The sequence below is a fragment of the Schistocerca serialis genome, chromosome 1, assembly GCF_023864345.2.
Source record: "Schistocerca serialis cubense isolate TAMUIC-IGC-003099 chromosome 1, iqSchSeri2.2, whole genome shotgun sequence".
NCBI lineage: Eukaryota > Metazoa > Arthropoda > Insecta > Orthoptera > Acrididae > Schistocerca > Schistocerca serialis.
Genome location: NC_064638.1, coordinates 568,853,334 through 568,875,068, shown reverse-complemented (window position 1 = coordinate 568,875,068; position 21,735 = coordinate 568,853,334). Strand labels below are relative to the sequence as shown.

At 43.0% G+C, this 21,735-nt stretch overlaps 1 protein-coding gene across 1 annotated transcript in view; it reads left to right on the top strand.

Moving 5' to 3' along the window:
• Positions 1 to 21,735, top strand: part of LOC126476162 (cytochrome P450 3A8-like) — a 261,945-nt gene that overhangs the window by 210,575 nt on the left and 29,635 nt on the right. Inside the window, exons 3-4 of the mRNA XM_050103523.1 lie at positions 601 to 653; positions 16,031 to 16,127. Of these exons, the coding sequence (XP_049959480.1) occupies positions 601 to 653; positions 16,031 to 16,127 (150 nt within the window). The remainder of the gene's footprint in view (positions 1 to 600; positions 654 to 16,030; positions 16,128 to 21,735) is intronic.

Below are 21,735 nucleotides of genomic sequence, written 5' to 3'. Positions count from 1 at the left end.
GGTACGCAAAAGAACTCTGAAGTTTCAGTTTTACATATCCGATAAAATTGAAAACAGGGTGTTGACTTATAAAATATTAACAATTTCGTTTTAAATGTCTCAAGCCTCTAAGAGAGCAGTTATCCAACAGCAGTATGACCCAAGTCAGAACATCTGCATTCAACAGCTTACAAATACTCTCTATTAACCAGAGGATAAGAGTCTACATTGTAGTTCGTTGTGTGTTTCGTACTCACTTGAGTTAACTGAATATACGATACTGAGGGTATAATATTAGAATTTCACTGTTTCAATTGGGCATTAGCCGTAATATATTTTCAGCTCCATACTTGTACATCTCGCTAATACATAGCCGAAAATTAAAAGAAAATGCCGTTTCCAGCGCTAGATTAGTAAATAGCCTGTGGAGTGACTGTTTAATACTAGACATAATCCGCAAATTTTCTTGTTTCATTTGGTACAGCAAATGAATCGAGTGATGCATTATGGTTATTTTCATTAACGTCCGGGAAGACTAAAATTAAATAGGCTGTAAAAGTTTAGTGCATAATTTCTTCTGTAGTACTGTTTGAAAATAGCTACCAATATCTTTTGTTGCAGGTGTTCGGCGCGGAAGACGTGAAGAATGTTCATCAGTATGGGAAAGTGTTTGGGTAAGTACGTAACCCTATACGAGCTAGTAAACCATATAGTACAAGCTTTTTAAGGGGATGTGTGAGGAGAGACACCGAGAGGCGTTAACGACCAGTTACGTAAGTTTCATAGCTCTGTCATTTGCCGTGTACAACACCAGCTAGCTTAGGTTGTGCTTAGGGGAAATACACAGCACTGTCTGCTCCTACAACACGACTGACACAGGAAGTGCTGAATACGTTATTTAGACATCCGCGGGCGTTCAGGCACTTCTTATTCATGTTTTACAGTCCGTTCCATAACGTCATCTCGATAGTTCTCTTATTATCACTTTAAATCCAGTAAAACATCTTGTTTCACCTACTATTCATTCACGTGGATGCCTGTACTGCTTATCTCCAGTTCATGTTAACTGTGGCAAGCATTGAACGCAGAGCTGTGCTTTGCTTTTTACACATTCTGCTCTAGTCTCCTGATCCATTTGTTCGTTTTCCTGTCTCTCGTAGTAATTTCCAGGTGGAATTTCTTCATTTCTCACTGAGCAACCCAATTTTTTGAATAGTTTTTGCATCGAAATCCATGTCTTACAGCCAAAGTCAGAACTTGTAATACCCATTGACCCTAAACATTACGTTTCAGATGTATTGTAAACTTAGCTTTTGAAAATCGTGCTACTGTTCAGTTGATTTTTTTCTGGTCGAGCCAGTCTTTGTCCTTAACTTTCGTAAAGGTAAAAATCTCGTCAATGATTTTACTTTTCAGTGTGTACTACTTTCTTTTCGATACTATGTTTACACATTATATTTAGTCGTATTGTAACTGATTTTCAGGCCAAGTCTTTGCTATCTGAAATCACCTTGTATGACTCTTGTTACAACCCTAAATTTCTCACTGTCGTCTTATTTACAGTACTGAAACATTACAAAAAATTATTTACAATGTATGTGACCCACACGTGAATATGTGGGAACGGTGGTTATGGCGCTGAACATGAGCGTCAGTTTGTATTACTGACGTGGTGATAAAACCAATGTAGCTGGTCATTGATATAATAAGCATAAATTCGGTCAACACGTCTCACGGGTCCATCGCTACTGACCGACCATCGTGTCATCCTCTGCTAATAGCGTCATTTGATGTTATACTGAGGGGCATGTGGTCAGCACACCGCTCTCCCGGCCGTGGTCGGTGTTCGTGACCTGGAGCCGCCACTGCTCGGTCGGATAGCTCATCAGTTGGCCTCATACAGGCTGAGTGCACCTCGTTCTCGTCCTGCCACCAAAGAAAAATCGCTGGCAATATCGGAAATCGAACCCGGAACTATCGCATTGCAGTCAGCCGCGCTGCTACGGAGGGGTCGTTGATATCACACTTGCATAATTGGCGAATGGGTGTGATGGATGAGTAAGCAAGTTGGGTGTCAAACTTTCAGACATGGAGCGGATCTGCTCTGAAACACTTTTAATTTCTAAGTCATTGTCAATCAATGTAATCAGTACCATGGAGCATTTAACATTATTCGCAATGTCTTATTTTTATAACGAACCATGGAGCATTTAATATTATTCGCAATGTCATATTTTGGACAACCTGAAGTTCGGTTCAAATGGTTCAGATGGCTCTGAGCACTATGGGACTTAACATCTCAGGTCATCAGTCCCCTAGAACTTAGAACTACATAAACCTAACTAACCTAAGGACATCACACACATCCATGCTCGAGGCAGGATTCGAACCTGCGACCGTAGCGGTCGCGCGGCTCCAGACTGAAGCGCCTAGCACCGCTCGGCCACTCCGGCCGGCCAACCTGAAGTTTGATGAGATGTGTAGACGCTGCATGTCCCCATATGGGGCAGGCGTAAAATAAGATTAGTTGTGTTATCGATTTATAAAGTAGGAGACTGTTTATCGTATTTAGAGACGATCTTCTGCTTATTAAAGGATATAAGGCAGCTAATACACGGCTTGTTTTGTTCGCTGCCTCCGTTATATGTTTCTTAAAGGTACTATTGCTACCTCTTCCTCTCCCGAGGGCAAAAACCGGTCCTGTTCATCTTCTGCTAACACGCGCGTCCTTCGGAACTCTATATCACGGGTTTTCGGCACTAAATGTTAGGAAAAAACTAAAGATTAATACGCAACACGCACTATTTTCTCTGGAAATGACAACAACTCCACTGAAAAAGAGTAAACATAGCGAACTGCTTGCACCGAAAACAGATATAAACCAAAAATAACATTAAAGTGAAAACCCAAATTAACCCGCAACACTCTCAGTTTTGTTAGAGAGGAGTTGTCACATCTGACTGGAGTTTGAATGTCGCTGAAATGCATGACACGATTAAGGCCGGGTAGGGCATAGGCCTGTTCCGCGCAGTACAGGATGTTAAGTTTGTCCATGTCGGCTTGATGTTTTAGAGTTCTGAGACTCAACTGTAAGCATAACACCCACTGATTCTGTAGTATACTTTTCTACAAATGCCTATAATCCGACACGCCCCTGATGCCACGAATGGACCTTGTTTTTAGTGAGATCTCAGTCATTCATTGAGTAGCACTTTCAAAACAATTTAACTTTGTTTTTAAGTAATATCTCGTAGATTGTCTTTGAAAATCTCGGTATGTAACGAGAGGATATTTTGCCAGGTGGAAAATCATTCGCTGATTCTTTTGGTATAGGCTGACAAGGGATCCGCGCTTACATGTCATCACTGATTTCGCCCAACTGATGAAGACTTGACAAGAAACGAAAGTGACAGAATTGGGAGCTCCAGATGACCGAGCTATTACAAAAAAATAGCATTTTTGGCGCAGGTCGGCCGAGGCATGAACTATTTTTGATAGTGTAGTTTGTAGGCAGTGGTTGACGCAGTGGAAAGGGTGCGGAATGGTAATCAGAAGGGCGTGAGGTCGTGTCCCTCCGTGGAAACGCTTTTTTAATTTCTTTTTTTTTCAATTTTTACATTGCTCACACTGAAAATAAACCAAACTAATGCTCAGAATATGGTATTTATTAATATTTTTGTAAAGGGCATGAAAATGTAACGCCAAGGTAAATGTGGGAATGCAAATAAATTTCCAGGAAGGGATTGTAAGGTGCAAAGGAGAACTTCACACATAAAATTAAATACTTTTATTTTTTTACCTTTAATGTCCTACACATTCTGGGGTGATATTCATCTTGGAAACAGGGGAAGCAGTAAATTTCTAGGCATGGTGTTTTAAAGTTTCTTAAGGAAAACAATATTCGCACTGTGTTCTCACAGTACTATCGATAAATTCACATTAAGTTAGCAAACGATTGAGCTCCATGGCCGTAACTAGCCTTGTCCCCAATGGGCAACGGGCCGATTGTACCTGACTGTGAACCTATTGTTCGCGTGCAACTGACAAGGGCTGCTCGAAGGTCGCATTGAAACTCAGAAAATACGAAGTCCTGTATGCTGTAATTACAATCCGTGCTTGGGCAGTTATTTGCAGAGTGCTCGTGGAGGATGTAGGTAGAATCCTTCGTGCACGTTAATTTGCAATCGTATATTTTCCTTTGCCTTTCTTTTTAATGCCTTGCATGAAAATATTAATGTATACAATACATTGAGCATTATTTCGGTTTACTTAGAGTGCCACATAAAAACTGTCAATTAAAATAAAATTTAGAAAAGTTTTTCCATAGGGCCTCCAACTCATGACCCTCAGATTAGCGTTCTGTACTCCATTGCGCCACTCGCTGCCAGGAAACCACGCAAACATGAATGACTCATCACTCGTCTGACCCGCCTCAGAGATGCTACTTTTTACAAAAGCTTTGCCGTCTGGAGCTCCCACTCTGTCACTGTCATTTTTTCTGGCCAAGCCCTGCATATACGATAAATGTGGACGAAATCGGTGACGACGAGACGGCGCCGTCCCGTTGTGAGCTCTGGTGAGTGTTTTCGTCTCCTTTTTAAAAATATTTCTTATAACAACTTGGCTCATGTGTCGAATATCCCAGGATGTTAAGGCTCGCATGCAACGTTAGCGCGAGCTGTGAGACGACAGATATATGTGTGACACCAGGTTTATTGACTGGTATAGGGAACTGGGAGCTCGTGCAAAGGTTGGTTTATGCACGCTGGTTTCTTATAAACAAGATCGCTAAGTATGTTCAAACTTGGAAGGCTCAACGAAAAGAAAGGAAGCTGGTGTTTAATGACTCGTCGATGTCAGTGTCGTTAGAGACACAGCATGCGCTCTGAGATGATGTTCTGGGAACTAGCAACGGTATCCTTTTTAAATTTGCCTTGAAGTGACTTGCAGATGTAATGGAAGAAGATTTTAGTACAGAGTGTTTATGAATTAGTTATACAAAAGTAACCTTTAATTGTGAAAGGGCTAAATATCTTACAGAAATGTTTGATAGAGCACTGAATGCAGTATATCTCCAAGTTACATTCCCCCTAACATTGTTAGTTCCCGGCGTTCCTGCTAGGTGGCATGCGCGAATGAGTTATTCCAACAGTCATCATGGAGTCGTATAATGTTACAGAGCTTGCGGAGTGTTTTTTATGGTTGTAAATCGCTTTTGCAGTTCAGGGACAATTCAGGGCTAAGCGTCGCAAGCCGTCATCTGAGAAACAAATTGTTATTAAATTGTTCAGTCGTTTCACCATAACTGGCTGTGTATCACATACGATGCCGGGTCAGGGTGGGTCAGCAGTCTCTGACGCAGCAATTGAACAAGTTCGGCAGTCTTACAATCGTAGTCTGCGTAAATCAAAGAGAATTGAATAGGCTTAGTGTTGCAGTTTGGAAGATATTACGGAAACGCCTGTCATTCAAAACCTGCAATTTCCAAATGTTGCAAGGTTTAAGAGGAAGTGAGAAATAAAAACAAGCTGAGTTTTGTGTAGGGATGTTTAACAAAATTCGAGAGTGAAGATGATTTACGTAATAAAATTGTGTACAGTGATGAAGACACCTTTCATATCTGCGGTAAAGTTGAATCGGTATAATGCTCGGATGTAGCAGGCAGTTGCCACCATACTTCAAGACCTGCTTGACAGTATTTAGCAGGAAACTGATTACAGGTGGGACAGTCGTCACTTTAGAAAATGTTGCCACACCGAACATTTGTAAATAGAACTTGCATCGAGTGCTGCATCAAACGTTTCTGTAAGTTATTTACCTTTCTCACAATTAAAGGTTGCTTCTGTATCGTAACAACTGCCCCCCCCCCCTCCCCACTCCCACAACCTCGTGGTGAATGGCTGTGGAGAATGTTGCTTCTCTTCTGCTCGAAGCCTTGCATGAAAAAAAAAAAAAAGGTAACTACCAATCTAAATTCTGCAGTGCTTAAACACTGGTTCAGCAGAGATGGTCAGATTACACTTTTCAAAAACACTCATGTTCTGACCGAATCCACAACTGACAATCGTGGAGTTGGACAGTCTTGGTATCGGTGTGGAAGACCGTATCAGGAAGACGAAGTTGCTAAATGTAAACTCTCTTACGTAGATGCTACCGTTACAGTACCATTTGTTTGACCTTATAATCAAGTATAAACACAACGAAGCCAAACAAGCGTACTCGACATGTCAATAAGATCCCTACGTCCACAATAGTCTGTCTGATGTAACAGAAGCTGAAAATTGACAACGCTGGTCACAGATGTTAGTGAAACTATCATCACCAGCACCACCCACTCGACATAGAAGCCTGGCCCAGACTAATGTATGCTTGATAAGCCAAATCGTTAAGACCTCCACCCACCGTAGCCGCTTGGCGGTGCTTGTAGGTGACGCGGTAAGGCAAATATACAGCTGGAGCAGACACGAATGGGGACCCATTCCAGCAACGATACGAACCTCAAATGAGGAGACCCACCGATACAGGCGACTTCGACAGAAGCCAGGGTGTTATGGTTCGGCGGCTGGGAACGACCATCTCGGAAACGGCGATGTTGGTCGGCAGTTCGCTTGCTGTTGTCGTAAGCATCTGTGGGAAGTGGCTAAAGGACGGTGAAACCAAGTGTAGCCGATAAGGTGTTGGAGTTCCACGGCTCATTACAAAACATCTACATCGGTACTTCTAAAGCCATTTGATATTGTATGGTGGAGGGAACTTCTAGCATCAATATCGATCCCCCCTACCCTATACCAATCACGAATGGCACTGAGCACAATTAATATCGGCAAACCTCGGTATTAGCTCGAATTTCCTCCTCCTGGTCGTTACGTCAGACGTATGTGGGCTTAAGTAATATCTTGTACGACTCTTTCTGGAACGTACTGTCTCGGAATTTCAATGGTAAACCTCTCCGTGATGTGCAACGCCTCTCTTGCAACGTCACTGGAATTTGTTGAGCATTTCCGTAACGCTCTCGCGTCGGCTAAAGGATCCCCTGACGAAACGAGTCGCTCTTATTTGGATTTTCTCTATCTCTTCTATCAGTCTTACCTTATAGGAGTCCAAGATTGAGGAACAATGCTCAAGAATCTGTCGAACAAGTATTTTTTAAATCACTTTTTTCATGGACGAATTACATTTCCTGTGAATTTGTCTAGCAGCCGGCTTTCCTACTGCTTGTAGTCACTAAAGAGTCAAACTGGTACAGCTGCGTAATATTTTGCAGGACCCCCGCGAAAACGCAGAAACGCCGAAACACAGCGTGGCGCGGACTCGACTAATGTCTCAAGTAGTGCTGCAGGGAATTCACACCATAAGTCTACAGGGCTGTCCATAAATCCGTAAGAGTTCGAGGGGGTGTACGTCTCTCTTGAACCGCAATTTGGTAATTCGTGGTAAGGTCTTATGGGACCAATCTGCTGATGTCATCGGTCACTAAGCTTACACACTACTTAATCTAACTTAAACTAACGCTAAGGACGGCACACACACACACCCATGCCCGAGGGAGGACTCGAACCTTTGACGGGCGAAGCCGCGCGGCTACCCCGCGCGACGCATGTCTGGGGAGTTTGGTCGCCAGCGAAAGTGTTTAAACTCAGAAGAGTGTTCCTGGAACCACTCTGTAGCAATTCTGGACATGAGGGGCGCCGTATTGTCTTACTGGAATTACCCGAGTCCGTCGGAGTGTATAATGGACATGAATGCATGCAGATGATCAAACACGATGCTTACGTACGTGTCGCCTGTCAGAGTCGTATCTAGACGTATCAGGGGTCCCATATCACTACAACTGCACACGCTCCACACTATTACAGAGCCTCCACCAGCTTGAACAGCCCCTGATGACATGCAGGGTACATGGATTCATGAGGTTGTCTCCATACCCGTACACGTTCATCCGCTCGATACAATTTGAAACGAGACTCGCCCGACCAGCTAACAAGTTCCAGTCATCAACAGTCCAATGTCGGTGTCGATGGGTCCTGGCGATGCGTAAAGCATTGTGTCGTGCAGTCATCAAGGGTACACGAATGGGCCCTCGGTTCCGAAAGAACATACCGATGATTTATTTTTTTTCAGTGGCTCGCACCCTGAAAATTGTTGACGGACCTGTTTTGAAATATGCAGCAATTTGCAGAATTGCTGAACGATTCTCTTTAGTCATCTTTGGTCCCATTCTTGCGGGATCTTCTTCCAGGGGCAGCAATGTCGGAGATTTGATTTTTTACCGGATTACTGATATTCACGGTACACTCGTGAAATGGTTGTATGGCAAAATCGCCAATCCGTCGCTACCTCGGAGATGCTGCGCCCGATCGCTCGAGCGCCGACTATAGCACGACGTTCGAACTTACTTAAATCTTGATAACCTGCCATTGTAGCAGCAGTAACCGATCTAACAACTGCGCCAGACACATGTTGTCTTATATACATTATGTGGTCGAAAGTATCCGGACGCCCCAAAAAAACATACGTTTTTCACATTAGGTGCATTGTGCTACCACCTACTGCCAGGTACTACATATCAGCGACCTAAGTAGTCATTAAACATCGTGAGAGAGCAGAATGGGACTTCGAACGTGGTAAGGTGATTGGGTGTCACTTGTGTCATACGTCTGTACGCGAGATTTCCACACTCCTAAACATCCCAAGTTCCACTGTTTCAGATGTGATAGTGAAGTGGAAACGTGGACGGACACGTACAGCACAAAACCGTACAGGCCAACCTCGTCTGTTGACTGACAGAGACCGGCTGGCTCTGAGCACTATGGGACTCAACTGCTGAGGTCATTAGTCCCCTAGAACTTAGAACTAGTTAAACCTAACTAACCTAAGGACATCACAAACATCCATGCCCGAGGCAGGATTCGAACCTGCGACCGTAGCGGTCTTGCGGTTCCAGACTGCAGCGCCTTTAACCGCACGGCCACTTCGGCCGGCCTGACAGAGACCGCCGACAGTTGAAGAGGGTCGCACACATCCATCCAGACCATCACACAGAAATTCCAAACTGCATCAGGGTCCACTGCAAGTACTATGATAATTAGGCGGAAGGTGGGAAAACTTGGATTTCATGGTTGAGCGGCTGCTCATTAGACACCCATCACGACGGTAAACGCCAAACGACGTCTGTCTTGATGTAAGGCGCGTGAACACTGGACAATTGAACAGTGGAAAAACGTTGTGTGGAGTGACTAATCGCGGTACACAATGTGGCGATCCGATGGCAGGGTGTGGTTATGGCGAATGCCCGGTGAACGTCATCTGTCAGCGTGTGTAGTGCCAACAGTAAAATTCGGATTCGGTGGTGGCGGAGTAGTCACCCGACAATAACATCCCTGCAATTGAATGGCCTGCACAGCGTCCTGACCTGAATCTTATAGAACACCTTTGGGATGTTTTGGGACTTCGTACCAGGGCTCACTGACCGACATCGATACCTCTCCTCAGTGCAGCACTCCGTGAAGAATGGGCTGCCATTGTCCAAGAAACCTTCTAGCACCTGATTGAATGTATGCATGCGGGAGTGGAAGCTGTAATCAAGGGGACAACACTATATTGAATTCCAGCATTACTGATGGAGGGCGCCATTAACTTGTACGTCATTTTCAGCCAGGTGTCCGGATACTTTTGACCACATAGTGTAGGCATTGCCGACCACAACGTCGTATTCTGCCTGTTTACATATCCCTGTATTTGAATACGCATACCTATACCAGTTTCTATGGCGCGTCAGTGTATATCGGAAACAGTAACGGTCCGATCATAATTGCTTGGGGTACTTGTGAAGGTACGTTTACATCTGTCGATTTTCTGGCATTAAGAGCGACATATTCAGATTTCTCGGCAAAGAAGTTATAGAACTGGTCCGATAAGGCGAAAGGTTATGTTTTTCTTCACAAAGTGATAGTGCGTGATTGAGTCAGATACCTTCCTGAAGTGAAGAAACACGGCATCAACCTGAGCACCGGTGTCTACAGCGCTCTGGATGTCGTGCAGGAACAGAGCGACTTGAGTTTCGCAAGATCTCTGTATACGGAAGCCATGTTGATTTTTATACTGAAGGTTTTCTTTCCCCAGGAACGTCATGATACGAGCGTTCCATAATTGTACAAGTGATTGACGTCCTCGATAGAGGCGTATAATTATGTGCATCTCTCCTACGACTCTTCTTAAAGAGGCTGTGACGTGCGTTTTTTTCAAGTCGCCAGATACTCCCTTTTGCTGCCTATAATAAAGTGCTGCTAGAAGGGGAGAAAGCTCTATTGCATAATCACTGTACAATCTTACACGTATCTCATCTGGTCCAAATGCTTTCCAATACTAACCGAGTGCAGTTGCTTTTTTTATTCCACGATCAGTTATTCAGTATCTGGCATTTCGACGTTCGTGCTATAATCGAAAAGAAGGATCCTGGTAGATCTTCCGTGGTGAAACCGAATGCAATATTTCGGTCTTCTTCCTGTCCTTTTTCGTTTCGGTGCCAGTAGGGCACTGAGTGACTGAATAGATGATATCGATCCGCTTATTGATTTTACGTAAGACCAAAACATCTTTCCCACCCCTTAAAACTTTGCTCGGAACATACAGCATACTGAACAATGCTTTTTCTATTTGTGCTTCACACCTTCGTTGTCAGAGCGGAATATTTGATGTTGACTACTCAGAAATTTTGCAGGCTGTATCCTGTCAGTCTCGGCAAGCAAAAAATTCCCTACTTTTCATTAAAACACATGTAGTCGTAGATGCTGTCAGTGTGTTACGATAGCTGATGCCCTCCTCTGCGTTAACTATTCCGAAAGTTTTCAGGTCTGGTTGTTGCTTGGACGTCAAAACCGTTACTCTCACGAGATGGTTCTTTCAGTATTGGATCGAAGTAACTTTTGGACACGACATTTAGAATAATGTCATCCGAATCCCTGTCTCTGTCACCAGATTTGATCACACGAGTCTCTCGTTCTGTAGCTGGCAGATTGAAGTCTCTCCCTATTGTACATTGAGGTGACGAAAGCCATTGGCTGTCGTGTAGGGCCACCTTTTTTCCGGCGTAGTGCAGCAGCTAGACGTGGCATGGATACAACAAGCTGCTTGAGTCCACTGCAGAAATATTGAGCCGTGCTGCCTCTATCTTGCTGCTGTTATTGTGATCTCCAGTCCGAAGACTGGTTCGATGCAGCTCTTCATGTTACTCTATCTTGTGCGAGTGTCTTCATCTCGGAATAAGCACTGCAGCCTACAGCCTTCTGAATCTGCTTACTGTATTCATGTCTTGGTCGGCCTCTACGATTTTTACCTTCCACACTTTCTTCCAATACTATCAACCACTCCCTTCTTTTGGTCAAGTCTTGCAACAAATTCCCTGTTCCCCCAATTCTCTTCAGTACCTCCTCATTAGTTACGTGATCGACCCATCTAATATTTAGCATTCTTCTGTAGCACCACATTTCGAAAGCTTCTATTCTCTTTTTGATTAACGTGTTTACCGTCCATGTTTCATTTCCATACATGGCTACACTCCAGACAAACACTTTCGTAAAAAGACTTCCAAACACTGAAATTTTTAGTCGATGTTAACAAGTTTCTCTTCTACAGAAATCCTTTTCTTGCCATTGCCAGTCTGCATTTTATATCCTCTTTACGTCGGCCATCGCCAGTTACTTTGTTGCCCAAATAGCAAAATTCATCTACTCTCGTTTCCCAATTTATTTCCCGTAGCATCACAGCAACTACACTCCATTATCCTTGTTTTGCTTTTCTTGATGTTCATCTTATATCGTCCTTTCAGGACACTAACCATTCCGTTCAACTGCTCTTCCAAGACCATTGCTTTCTCTAACAAATTACAGTGTCATCGGCAAACATCAAAGTTTTTACTTCTTCCCCCTGAACTTTAATTCCTACCACAAATTTTCTTTGGTTTCGTTTACTGCTTGCTCAATGTACAAACTGAATAATATCAATGATAGGCTACAAACCTGTCTCACTCCCTTCTCAACCACTGCTTCCCTATAACGCTCTTGTACACTTACAACTGCTGTCTGGTTTCTGTGCAAGTTGGAAATAGCGTTTCGTTCCCTGTCTTTTCGGAATTAGAAAGAGTATTCCAGTCAACATTATCAAAAGTTTTTTCTAACTACAAAAATGTTATGAATGCACGTTTGCCTTTCCTTAAGCTATCTTCTAAGATAAGTCGTAGGGTCGGTATTGCCTCGTGTGTTCTACATTTCTCTGGAATCCAAACTGATCTTCTCCTGGTCTGCTTCTATCAGTTTTTCTATTCTTCTGCACCGGTAACACCTTCCGAATTGTGGCTGGTTATAGAAGCAACGTGGCTCAGTGTTTCTGCTGGGGACTTGCAATGACTTGTTCAGTCTATGCCGCGTCGAGAGTTGCTGAGGTATGCCGGGTAAAAGGAGGTCCGATAAGATCTTACGAGGTATCCCATGACTTTTGTCACCTTAGTATACACTACCCTTATCGATGTATGATATTTAAATTAAAGTCAATTGCAACCAGAGGTGTGTTATTTTTAACTTAAAAAGTTAAAATACACTTCATTTTGTGTATCCGATTTGTCTTGCTGTGTATTGGGTAACAGGGATCCAACTCCAGGCTACGCAATTCTTTGCTTATGCTCTGCCCCTCCTCAGAGTGGACGCTCCCACGTATGGTATAGTGTTGCCAGCGTTTTCCTGCTCCCTGCCGTACACACAGATGCAGATTTTTAGGGTGCTGTTACATAGGTAGTCATAATTCTTTGGAGCCGTGTATACGAGGCTCTCAGTTGATTTAGTGTACGATCTCTTTTTTTTCTTTCGGGAATCCTAATTTTCTATGGTTCATGTCTTTTTCTCCTCCAGAAGTACAAAGTGTTGTCAATCAGCCCCTGGAGACGTAACTCTTCTTTAAAACGACCATGATTGAATTTCACTCGTGGAGTGGTTGTATAAAATCGACTTGAGACCGAGTGCTTCATATACCTATGCGCTGACGGGATCACAGGATGCATCGCTCTGCAGTGTTTCCTTTTGTCTTTCGTTCGTCAGCTCGATTCCTCGTCCCACCTCAGTCGCATCGTCCTTTTAAGTCGTCGTATGAAGTCTGTGTGCGATACCCTGGACGACATAGCCTTCCTGAAACTGTGCCTTGTTTAGCTGCGGATGCCCCTGTGACCTTTGATCGAGATTAACGCCAGGTCGATGGTAGCGTCCGGATACGCCGTCACCCAACACGCTACTAAGCAGATCGTCATAAGTTTTGACTCATCAGTGTGTTTGAAACTTGGTAAACTATGACAGTTAGATGCGTAGTTAGTTAGTCAATGTTCCATATATCATTATTACGACTTCCGTCGAATTTATATTACTGTATCGAACTGACGGTTCAAATCACGTCCGGTCGTCCTGATTTAGGTTTTCCGAGATTTCCCTAAATCGCTTCAGGCAAATGTCGCAATAGTTCCTTTGAATGGGCACGGCTGATTTCCTTCCCTGTCTTCCCTAATCTGAGCGTGTGCTCCGTCTCTAATGACCTAGTTGTCGACGGTACGTTAAACTCTAATCCCCTCCTCCTCTCCTCCTCCATCCTCCTCGAATTGACACTAAGCGAACCATTTTACAGTCTTTTTATTCGTACAAGATTTGTTCCTGTGCAACTGCAAATATGACAATTCAGAGACGAATGAATAGCACAGTGCTTAAATTTGATAATTATTTATGTATATTTTTTCTTACAGTAGCTGAGTATGAGCTGTTGTTAATTTACAAGATTTTTACAAAAGCTCAGTTTCAAGACACATTTATTCCATAATTTAATATTAAACCTTGTAAATTTACAAAAAAGTAAAGTGGTCCATGACTAAAAGTCATTGATTTAAATTCATAGTTTTTGCAAAATATGCTCTTTGCCATTATTCTTTTTCCTGTTAATTTGTAAAAAACCAGTCGTGTGAAAGGAAGCTTGCTTTCAACTTCCACTTCGTGCAATGAATGGCTGGTATATTTAAAGGCCGATAAATGCAAGACACAGGACCCAATGGTACCCGATTAAAACATGGTGGTGAACATCTTACGCACATTACCTCGTTCAGATGTTCAGAGATGATACTATGATACGATATGACACCGGACAGTCACGTTAAATCAGTGTTAGGGAAGGCGAACAGAAAACTTAAGAATCCTTGGGACGTTTCTGGGGAAGTGTAGTGCCTCTGTCAAGTAACTTACCCACAAGACGCTAGTGTGGCCATTGCTCCAGCGTTGGAGTCCTTATCGAGTTAGCACCACAATGGAGAAAGAACAAAGTAGTATCGCGAAAAAATGGTACAACCCAAATGAAAGTGTGAAAGACACGCTCGGGTAACGTGCGACTAAATGAAGGATCCTTAGAAGAAAAATGACGTAAATGTGATCGTGGAATCCTTGTCTCACTGATACCTTTGAACTGCAGGTTGGTAATACGGCTGTAGGCAGTTTGTCTTATTGCAGTTTGTGGAATATATTTGCATCTAATGATTGCAAGTCCCTCTTCCAGCTTCCTCGCAATTCACGTCTCTGCGGTTTCTTCATACTTTCTTCAACACACTTGACACATTTCAATTCTTAAATTCTTGTTCTTTGGTAGGGGCTCACTCTGCACTGTTTCGATCGCCCTATCGCAACCAGGTGAGTACTTAGCATTGAAGTGCTTTCACCAATACGCGAAAGTAGATATCCAGGCGTGACAGCAGACTTCCTATGGTGTTGTAAATGACATGGCGAGAAAACTATTACAAAAATTAAGTTCTGCATTGCGCAGTGATCAAACTGCATGCTTGTGGAATATCGTCTGTTATGCGACTGGATTCCTGATTCCCTGCCAGAGAGGTCACAGTTCCTAGTATTCGACGGAAAGGCATCGAGTACAATAGAAGTGATTTCTAACATTCTCCAAGGTAGTGTTATAGGCTGCCTGCTGTTCCTCATCTATAGAAACGATTTAGGAGTCAATCCGAGCAGACGTCTTAGGTTGTTTGCAGATGATGCTGTCGTTTATCGCCAAGTAAAGCCATCAGAAGATCAAAACCAATTGCAAAACGGTTCAGATAACTATCTGTATGGTGCGAAAATTGACTACTGACCCCATGTTATGAAAAGTGTGAGGTCATGCACCTGAGTTCTAAAAGGAATCCGTTAAACTTCGGTTACGCGATAAAGCAATCAAATCTAAAGGCCGTCAGTTCAACTAAATATCTAGGAATTACAATTACGAACAACTTAAATTGAAAAGAATACATATAAAATGTTTTGGGAAAAGTGAACCAAAGACTGCATGTTATTGGGAGAACACTTAAAAGATGCAACAGATGTACTGAAGAGACTGCCACAGCTACGGTTGCCTCTTTTGGAGTACTGCTGCGCGATGTGGGATCTTTACCAAATTGTATTAACGGAGTACATCGAGAAAGTTCAGAGGAGGGCAGCACGTTTTGTACTATCGAGGAATGTGGGAGAGTGTCAGACATGATACAGGATTTGGGGTGGAGATCATTAAAGCAAAGGTATTTTCGTTGCGGCGTAATCTTCTCACGAAATTTCAATCAAAACTTTCTCCTCCGAATACAAAAATATTTTGTTGACGACCATCTACTTACAGAGAAATGATCATCATAATAAAATAAGGGAAATCACAGCTCGCACAAAAGGTACAGGGTTTCGAGAGTGAAATAATAGGGAATTTATTGTGAAGGTGGTTCGATGAACCCTCTGCCAGGCATTTAAGTGTGATTTGCAGAGTAGGCATGTAGATGTAGACGACTTTATTCAAACACAACAAAAACAAAAAAATCGAAATTTTACGCTCTGGGATCTCTCCTTAAATTTTATAGGCGAAGAATGTTTTGGCAGTTTTATTGACTTCTTTCCGCGTGGTTGGAGTAATCTGATTGATCGAATATTTGTAATACTGTTTGTTGTGTTCTTTTTAACTGGTTTAATATTCAGCGTCGCTGTTGGTAATTGGCGTGTTACAGGACGTTCGATGGTCGCACGCCCAACCTGATCGTTGCGGACGCCGATCTGGCCAAAGCCGTTCTGGACAAGGAGCGAGACCATTTCCGCTCGCGAAGGGTGAGTACTCAGCCCTCTTCCCCGGACACACTTATTTTTTTTAGCTGATTCCTCTTTCAGCATAGAGAGAGAGAGAGAGAGAGAGAGAGAGAGAGAGAGAGAGTGTGTGTGTTTGTGTGTGTGTGTGTGTGTGTGTGTGTGTGTGTGTGGGGATGGGTGTGTGGGTGTGGGTGATTTTGCTTCCTTGATTGCTATTCTCACATACCAAATACGTCTGTCTACGGCAGTAACAGTACAGTTAATGCCCCTACCCACAATGCTAAAGTTAGAACACGTTTAAATGGTTACATACAGTTGCACTTCAGGTGTTGGCGGCCATTGCGATGCGTGCTGCTGTTCGCAGTTCGCAAGTTATTTAATTTCCTGCTGCAGTGTACTGCCTGTTACAACACCCTCAGTGGCATTTTAGCGAGAAGGAAGTACTTCTCTGGGCGGTATCACTACCCTGATGTCTCGCTACTTCGGTAAGTCCCTCGTCACACAGTAGTAGCGCTCAGTCGCCAGGTTCCATGTAGGTGGTGATCCTGCTCAATTGGAGTGTTTAGGGTTGCCAGTTGTTAATTGTCAACAAAGTTTGTACTATACTTGTTTTAATACAGAGATTGCTTTGTCACACACGTCACAGAATCAGCATTTGCAATATGGCGGCTTTGGACTACGCCGTTATATTCGACCCTTTATACATATTAACACAGTTTTCTGACTTTACTTAGTGATAGACACTGCCCACGACACGTGGCGTTCTGATAACTAATAACTTCACTTTATATCTTGTTTAACCGCTGAAATATGCACTCGCGACCGTTCTTTTAGAGCCGCCCCGGTTACTCGACCCTGCGTTTTGAGTGGCTCCTCGCGACTAACTCGCGCTGTCTTCCCGACGGACTAGAGAGACCACCCCACCTTTCTCCCTCAGCCAGTAAGGACACTTCTCTCTTTTCATATATATCCAAACTTTCAGCCAATGGGCGTTCAGATCACTGTTGCTAGGCGGACCTGACGTCATGTTTGCGGACATTGTGACGGAAGTTTGTCTCGTAACACTGTCTCAGATTGTAAGATCCTACTCCCGAATAGTCGGATCTTGTCCCTACTAAGGTTGCACAACATTGCCTCCTATGATTTCGTCTCTAATGATCTTTGCTGACGCTTAAATGTTAAATGTACATGTAGCGTGGCTGGTACTGAGGAATCCCAATCGCATAAACATGCATAATACTTGGCTTAAACACGTGAAGGGAAGGCACATATACATTACACTATCTCGCACATATACATTACACTGTCTAATCCGATTTGGAAAGAGAAACTTTATTTTTATCAGTGACTGACTGTGTAGTGGCCTGGAGCAATGGTAGCATATACCTAGCAATTGTACCCTTTTTACTGCACTCGCGGAAAAAGTGGAACATAACTGAACAAACACAGTTCCACCCTCTTTGTTTTCTTCTAGTCATTACACACTACACGGTGTGGCCGTGCGGTTCTAGGCGCTTCAGTCTGGAACCGCGTGACCGCTACAGTCACAGGTTCGAATCCTGCCTTGGGCAGGGATGTGTGTGATGTCCTTATGTTAGTTAGGTTTAAGTAGTTCTAAGTTCTAGGGGACTGAAGACCACAGATGTTAAGTCCCATAGTGCTCAGAGCCATTACACACTACACTTGGTAGGAACTATGGAAAAGAGAGACATACCCATAGTCTGTACGGCGAGAAAAGATACCAGACAGCGCGGCTGCTTCGCACGTCTTCCACTAACGCACAATTGTTAACATTTCTGTGGCAACGCCTCTGAAAGCTGGCAACAATGCTGTTGGTTGTCAGAGGTCTTCTTTCGCCGGCTGCTTCGCACGTCTTCCACTAACGCACAATTGTTAACATTTCTGTGGCGACGCCCCTAAAAGCTGGCAACAATGCTGTTGGTTATCAGAGGTCTTGTTTGGCCGTAAGATAATAGCTGCGTAGCGTTGGTTCCCTACCCTTCCGCCCTCCCCCCCCCTCCCCCATCCCCAGTCACTCTTGTTTCTATTTCATTCTGAAAAAGACATCTACGCATCGTTGCGCGTACTCAACCAGACACTTGATTCATGACCACTCCACTGCCGCTTACACCTCACGGAAATTTTTCGAAGTGGGACCAATGTGGACACATCTCCCTCTATGCAGTTCCAGATAGGATCGGTTGCATGTGACCTTGAACTAAATAAGAACTCTCATATCTGTGGTGTGTTCCTCAAACAGGTCTGACGCATTCCTGGGACGATGAGGTGGTAAGTTGTCTTACTGAAGGTGTAAGTCACTTGTACAAGTGAAAAAACGGCTGCACACGATCAGATATTTCGTTCGCCCGTGGAAGGCTATGGTAGGTGTATCAGTTCTCCAGTTAATGCCACGTGAACATCCTCCTAACTTGAATACCTTCATCAACCGCTGGAAAGATGCTTTATTCTCTAGTTGGATGCATCGCCTCATCTACATGTAGATGGTGGCTCTGCAATTCACACTTCAGTGTTTGGTAGAGGGATTATAAAACCAAAATATTTTGGCTTTCGGTGGAGAAAGTTGGTGACTAATTTTGTGAAAAGATCTCGCCGCAACGAAAAACGCTCTTCTTTTAATGACTGCCCAAACGAAACTCGCTTATCATCTCCACGACAAACTCCACCATTTTGCGACAGTAAAAAGCGAGCTGCCCTTCTTTGAATTTTGTCATTGTGGTCCGTCAATCCTATCCGGTACGGAGCCCATACCGCGCACTAGTCATGAAGAGACGGACAAATGCGGTTGCAGGTCTGTTGGATCTTGTAAGTGATCCGCCAATAAACTCTTTTGATTCGCTTCTCCACAATATTTTCGTTATGATGGTTCCAGTTTAACTTGTTCATAATTGTAATCCCTAAACATTTCGGTGAATCGACAACTTTTAAATTCTTGTGTAAACAAAATTTAATGGAATTTCTTTAAGATTTATGTGGATCAACTCTCACTTTTCATTCCTCACGATTAATTTTCATATTTCACACCACGCAGATACGTTGTATAAATGATTTTGTAATTAGTTTTGTTTTTATGGTGAGTTTTCTAGACGGTAGACGACAGCGTCATCTACAAGCAATACAAGAGGGCTGTCTTGTCTCCTAAATCATTATACAGATGAAGAACAGCTTATGACATTTAACACTTCCTATGGGAACCCCTGATATTAATTCTGTTTCACTCGTTCTTCCCGTCAGTTACTACGAACTGTTACTTTTCTGAGAGAAAATCAGGAGTTCAGTCGCACAACTGCAATGATATTCCATAGGCGCACAATTTGATTAGAAGCCGCTTGTGAGGAATGGGTCAGGACTCCTGGAATCAGCTTTCTTCAAGTCAATGAAAACAGCACAAACTTCTCTTCCTCTTTCAATGTATCTCTCATCTATAATTCTCAGCAGTCCATTTGCTTCTGTTGTGCCTTTCCCTCTTCTAAATCCATGCTGTTCCTCTGCAACACTTTTTCCAGTCTTCTGGGATGTCTTCCATTTATCACTCTTAATAAAACTTTTCCATGAGAAATAAAACTTATAGTTCTAAAATACTTACATTTCTTGGCATTCCTTTTTTCTTTTCAGTCGGTATCAGTATTGCCAAGAGAAAGTCATCCGGCCATTCACCTTTTTCATATATTTTATTACATAGATATGTTACCTCTTTCACTCCACTACTCCATTTAAGTCGCGTGTAATATGAACAGTATACAAGTAAAGGGTTTATGGTGAAAATAAATTTGGTAATCATTGTTAAGACTCTGAAACTCCCGAAAAAATAAATTAAGTACACAGCGTAATCCAAACGGTAACTTATTTAATGTAAGACATTAAAAAAGAAGCCAGTAAGCGAAGGTTTTCGTTTTGTGTGGCAGATTTTCCTGTTTTGATTAAGTTAGAGGTATTGGCTCTTTTTCCGTAATTAGTAACAGGAAAGTATGTTTTCAACACTATGACCCGTCTAAATATTGTCTGCAAGTTGAAGCCTGTCAGATGCCCGTTTCCCATTCCCCTCAAGTTTCCTCGTCCTTTTTCTTTTACACATATTTGAAACGAGATTCTAAAATTCTGCAGTAAAAATTTAAACCTTCTTAAACTTATTTGACTTCTTTTTGGGGTACTGGAATAATTTAAATCTAATACTTGGCCCCATTCAAATGTAGCGACATTTTTTGGGAATTTGATATTATTTCTTATCAGTGTTAATGAAGAATTAAAGAAATTAAGTATGGCACAGAATAGAGAAAAATGCTTCCTTAACGATGTGAAGTGTCGTCTGGAATGACACTTGGTTCGGATTCCACGTTACACTGTAGGTCTCCTTCCCTCGGCTGAGTGACTGGGGTAGGTTACGACACGCAACTCGCCGACGTGGCGCAACTCGCCGACGTGGCATCCAATAAAAAACCGCGCAGTTGAGCGCCCCACAAACCAAACATCATCATCATCATCCTCCAATAGAAAGACTTTCTCTCGGTCGTTAAGGGACACGAAATGAATGTTACTGTGTCAGCGTCCGCACTACTTGCTTACGGGCTGTGTACTAAGAAAACTGTAAAACGTGTCTTCAAACGGAAAAAGCAGTTTGCACGTCACTTGTAAATTGCAATTAAGCCAAATAGCAAAGCCAGTCGGTATTACTTTCTGCGTGGATCAATGCAGATCTCAAAATCACTTATTATAAGACTAAAATAAAACATAAATCGAACAGAAAAGAGTAAAAATAAACAATGAAGTCATGGATCAAACTGATGATTTTTTTTTTAAGTTCTGATCACGTGAAGACAACGTGCGGACGGGGAGGCAAGAAATATATACATAAAAGTACATACACCGCAAGCCAACACATTGTGTACGGCGCAGGGTACCTTCATCCACATCTATGAGTAATGCCTCCAATTTTTATGTGAAAACTCTTAAGCTTTTTAAATGAAACAAACGTTATTAACATTCTACATCTTCGTTGTTCATGTCCACATATTTCTTTCTTGACATAGCCATCCTGGCGGCGAACACATTTGTTCCAAGGAGTGACCAGTTTGTTTATCGTCACTGTAGAATGTTAGACTTGTTGACGGAGCCAAAACCTCAGATATGCTTGCACCGCTTCGTTACTACCAATTTTTAAGTTATATCTAAGATGCTCTTTAAATCTTGGAAACGGCTGAAAGTCAGACCGTGCCGCTAAAAGTCAGACCGTGCCAAGTCGGGACCGTACGGAGGATGATCGATGACAGTGAAGCCAAGGCGTCCGTGTGTGGTATGGCACTGTCATTCTGAAGGAGAGGGTGCTCCATGAGTGGAAGAACTCTTAGAGTTCAACCTCGATTACAGCGCGCCGTCTCTCACGCTGCGACATAGTTACGTTACACAGCGCCATGTTAAGGCCAGAGCCGTCTAGCGGCACGGAGCTGCAAATATGTAGACGTGAATAAAGATGTAGAACGTTAATGACGTTTGTATTATTTAAAAAGCTTCGAGAATTTTCACATAAAAAGTTTGGAGGCATTACTTTTCAGCATGCTCTCGTACGCACGTACTCCACAAGACACCGTGTGGTGTACCTTGCACCTCTACCAGT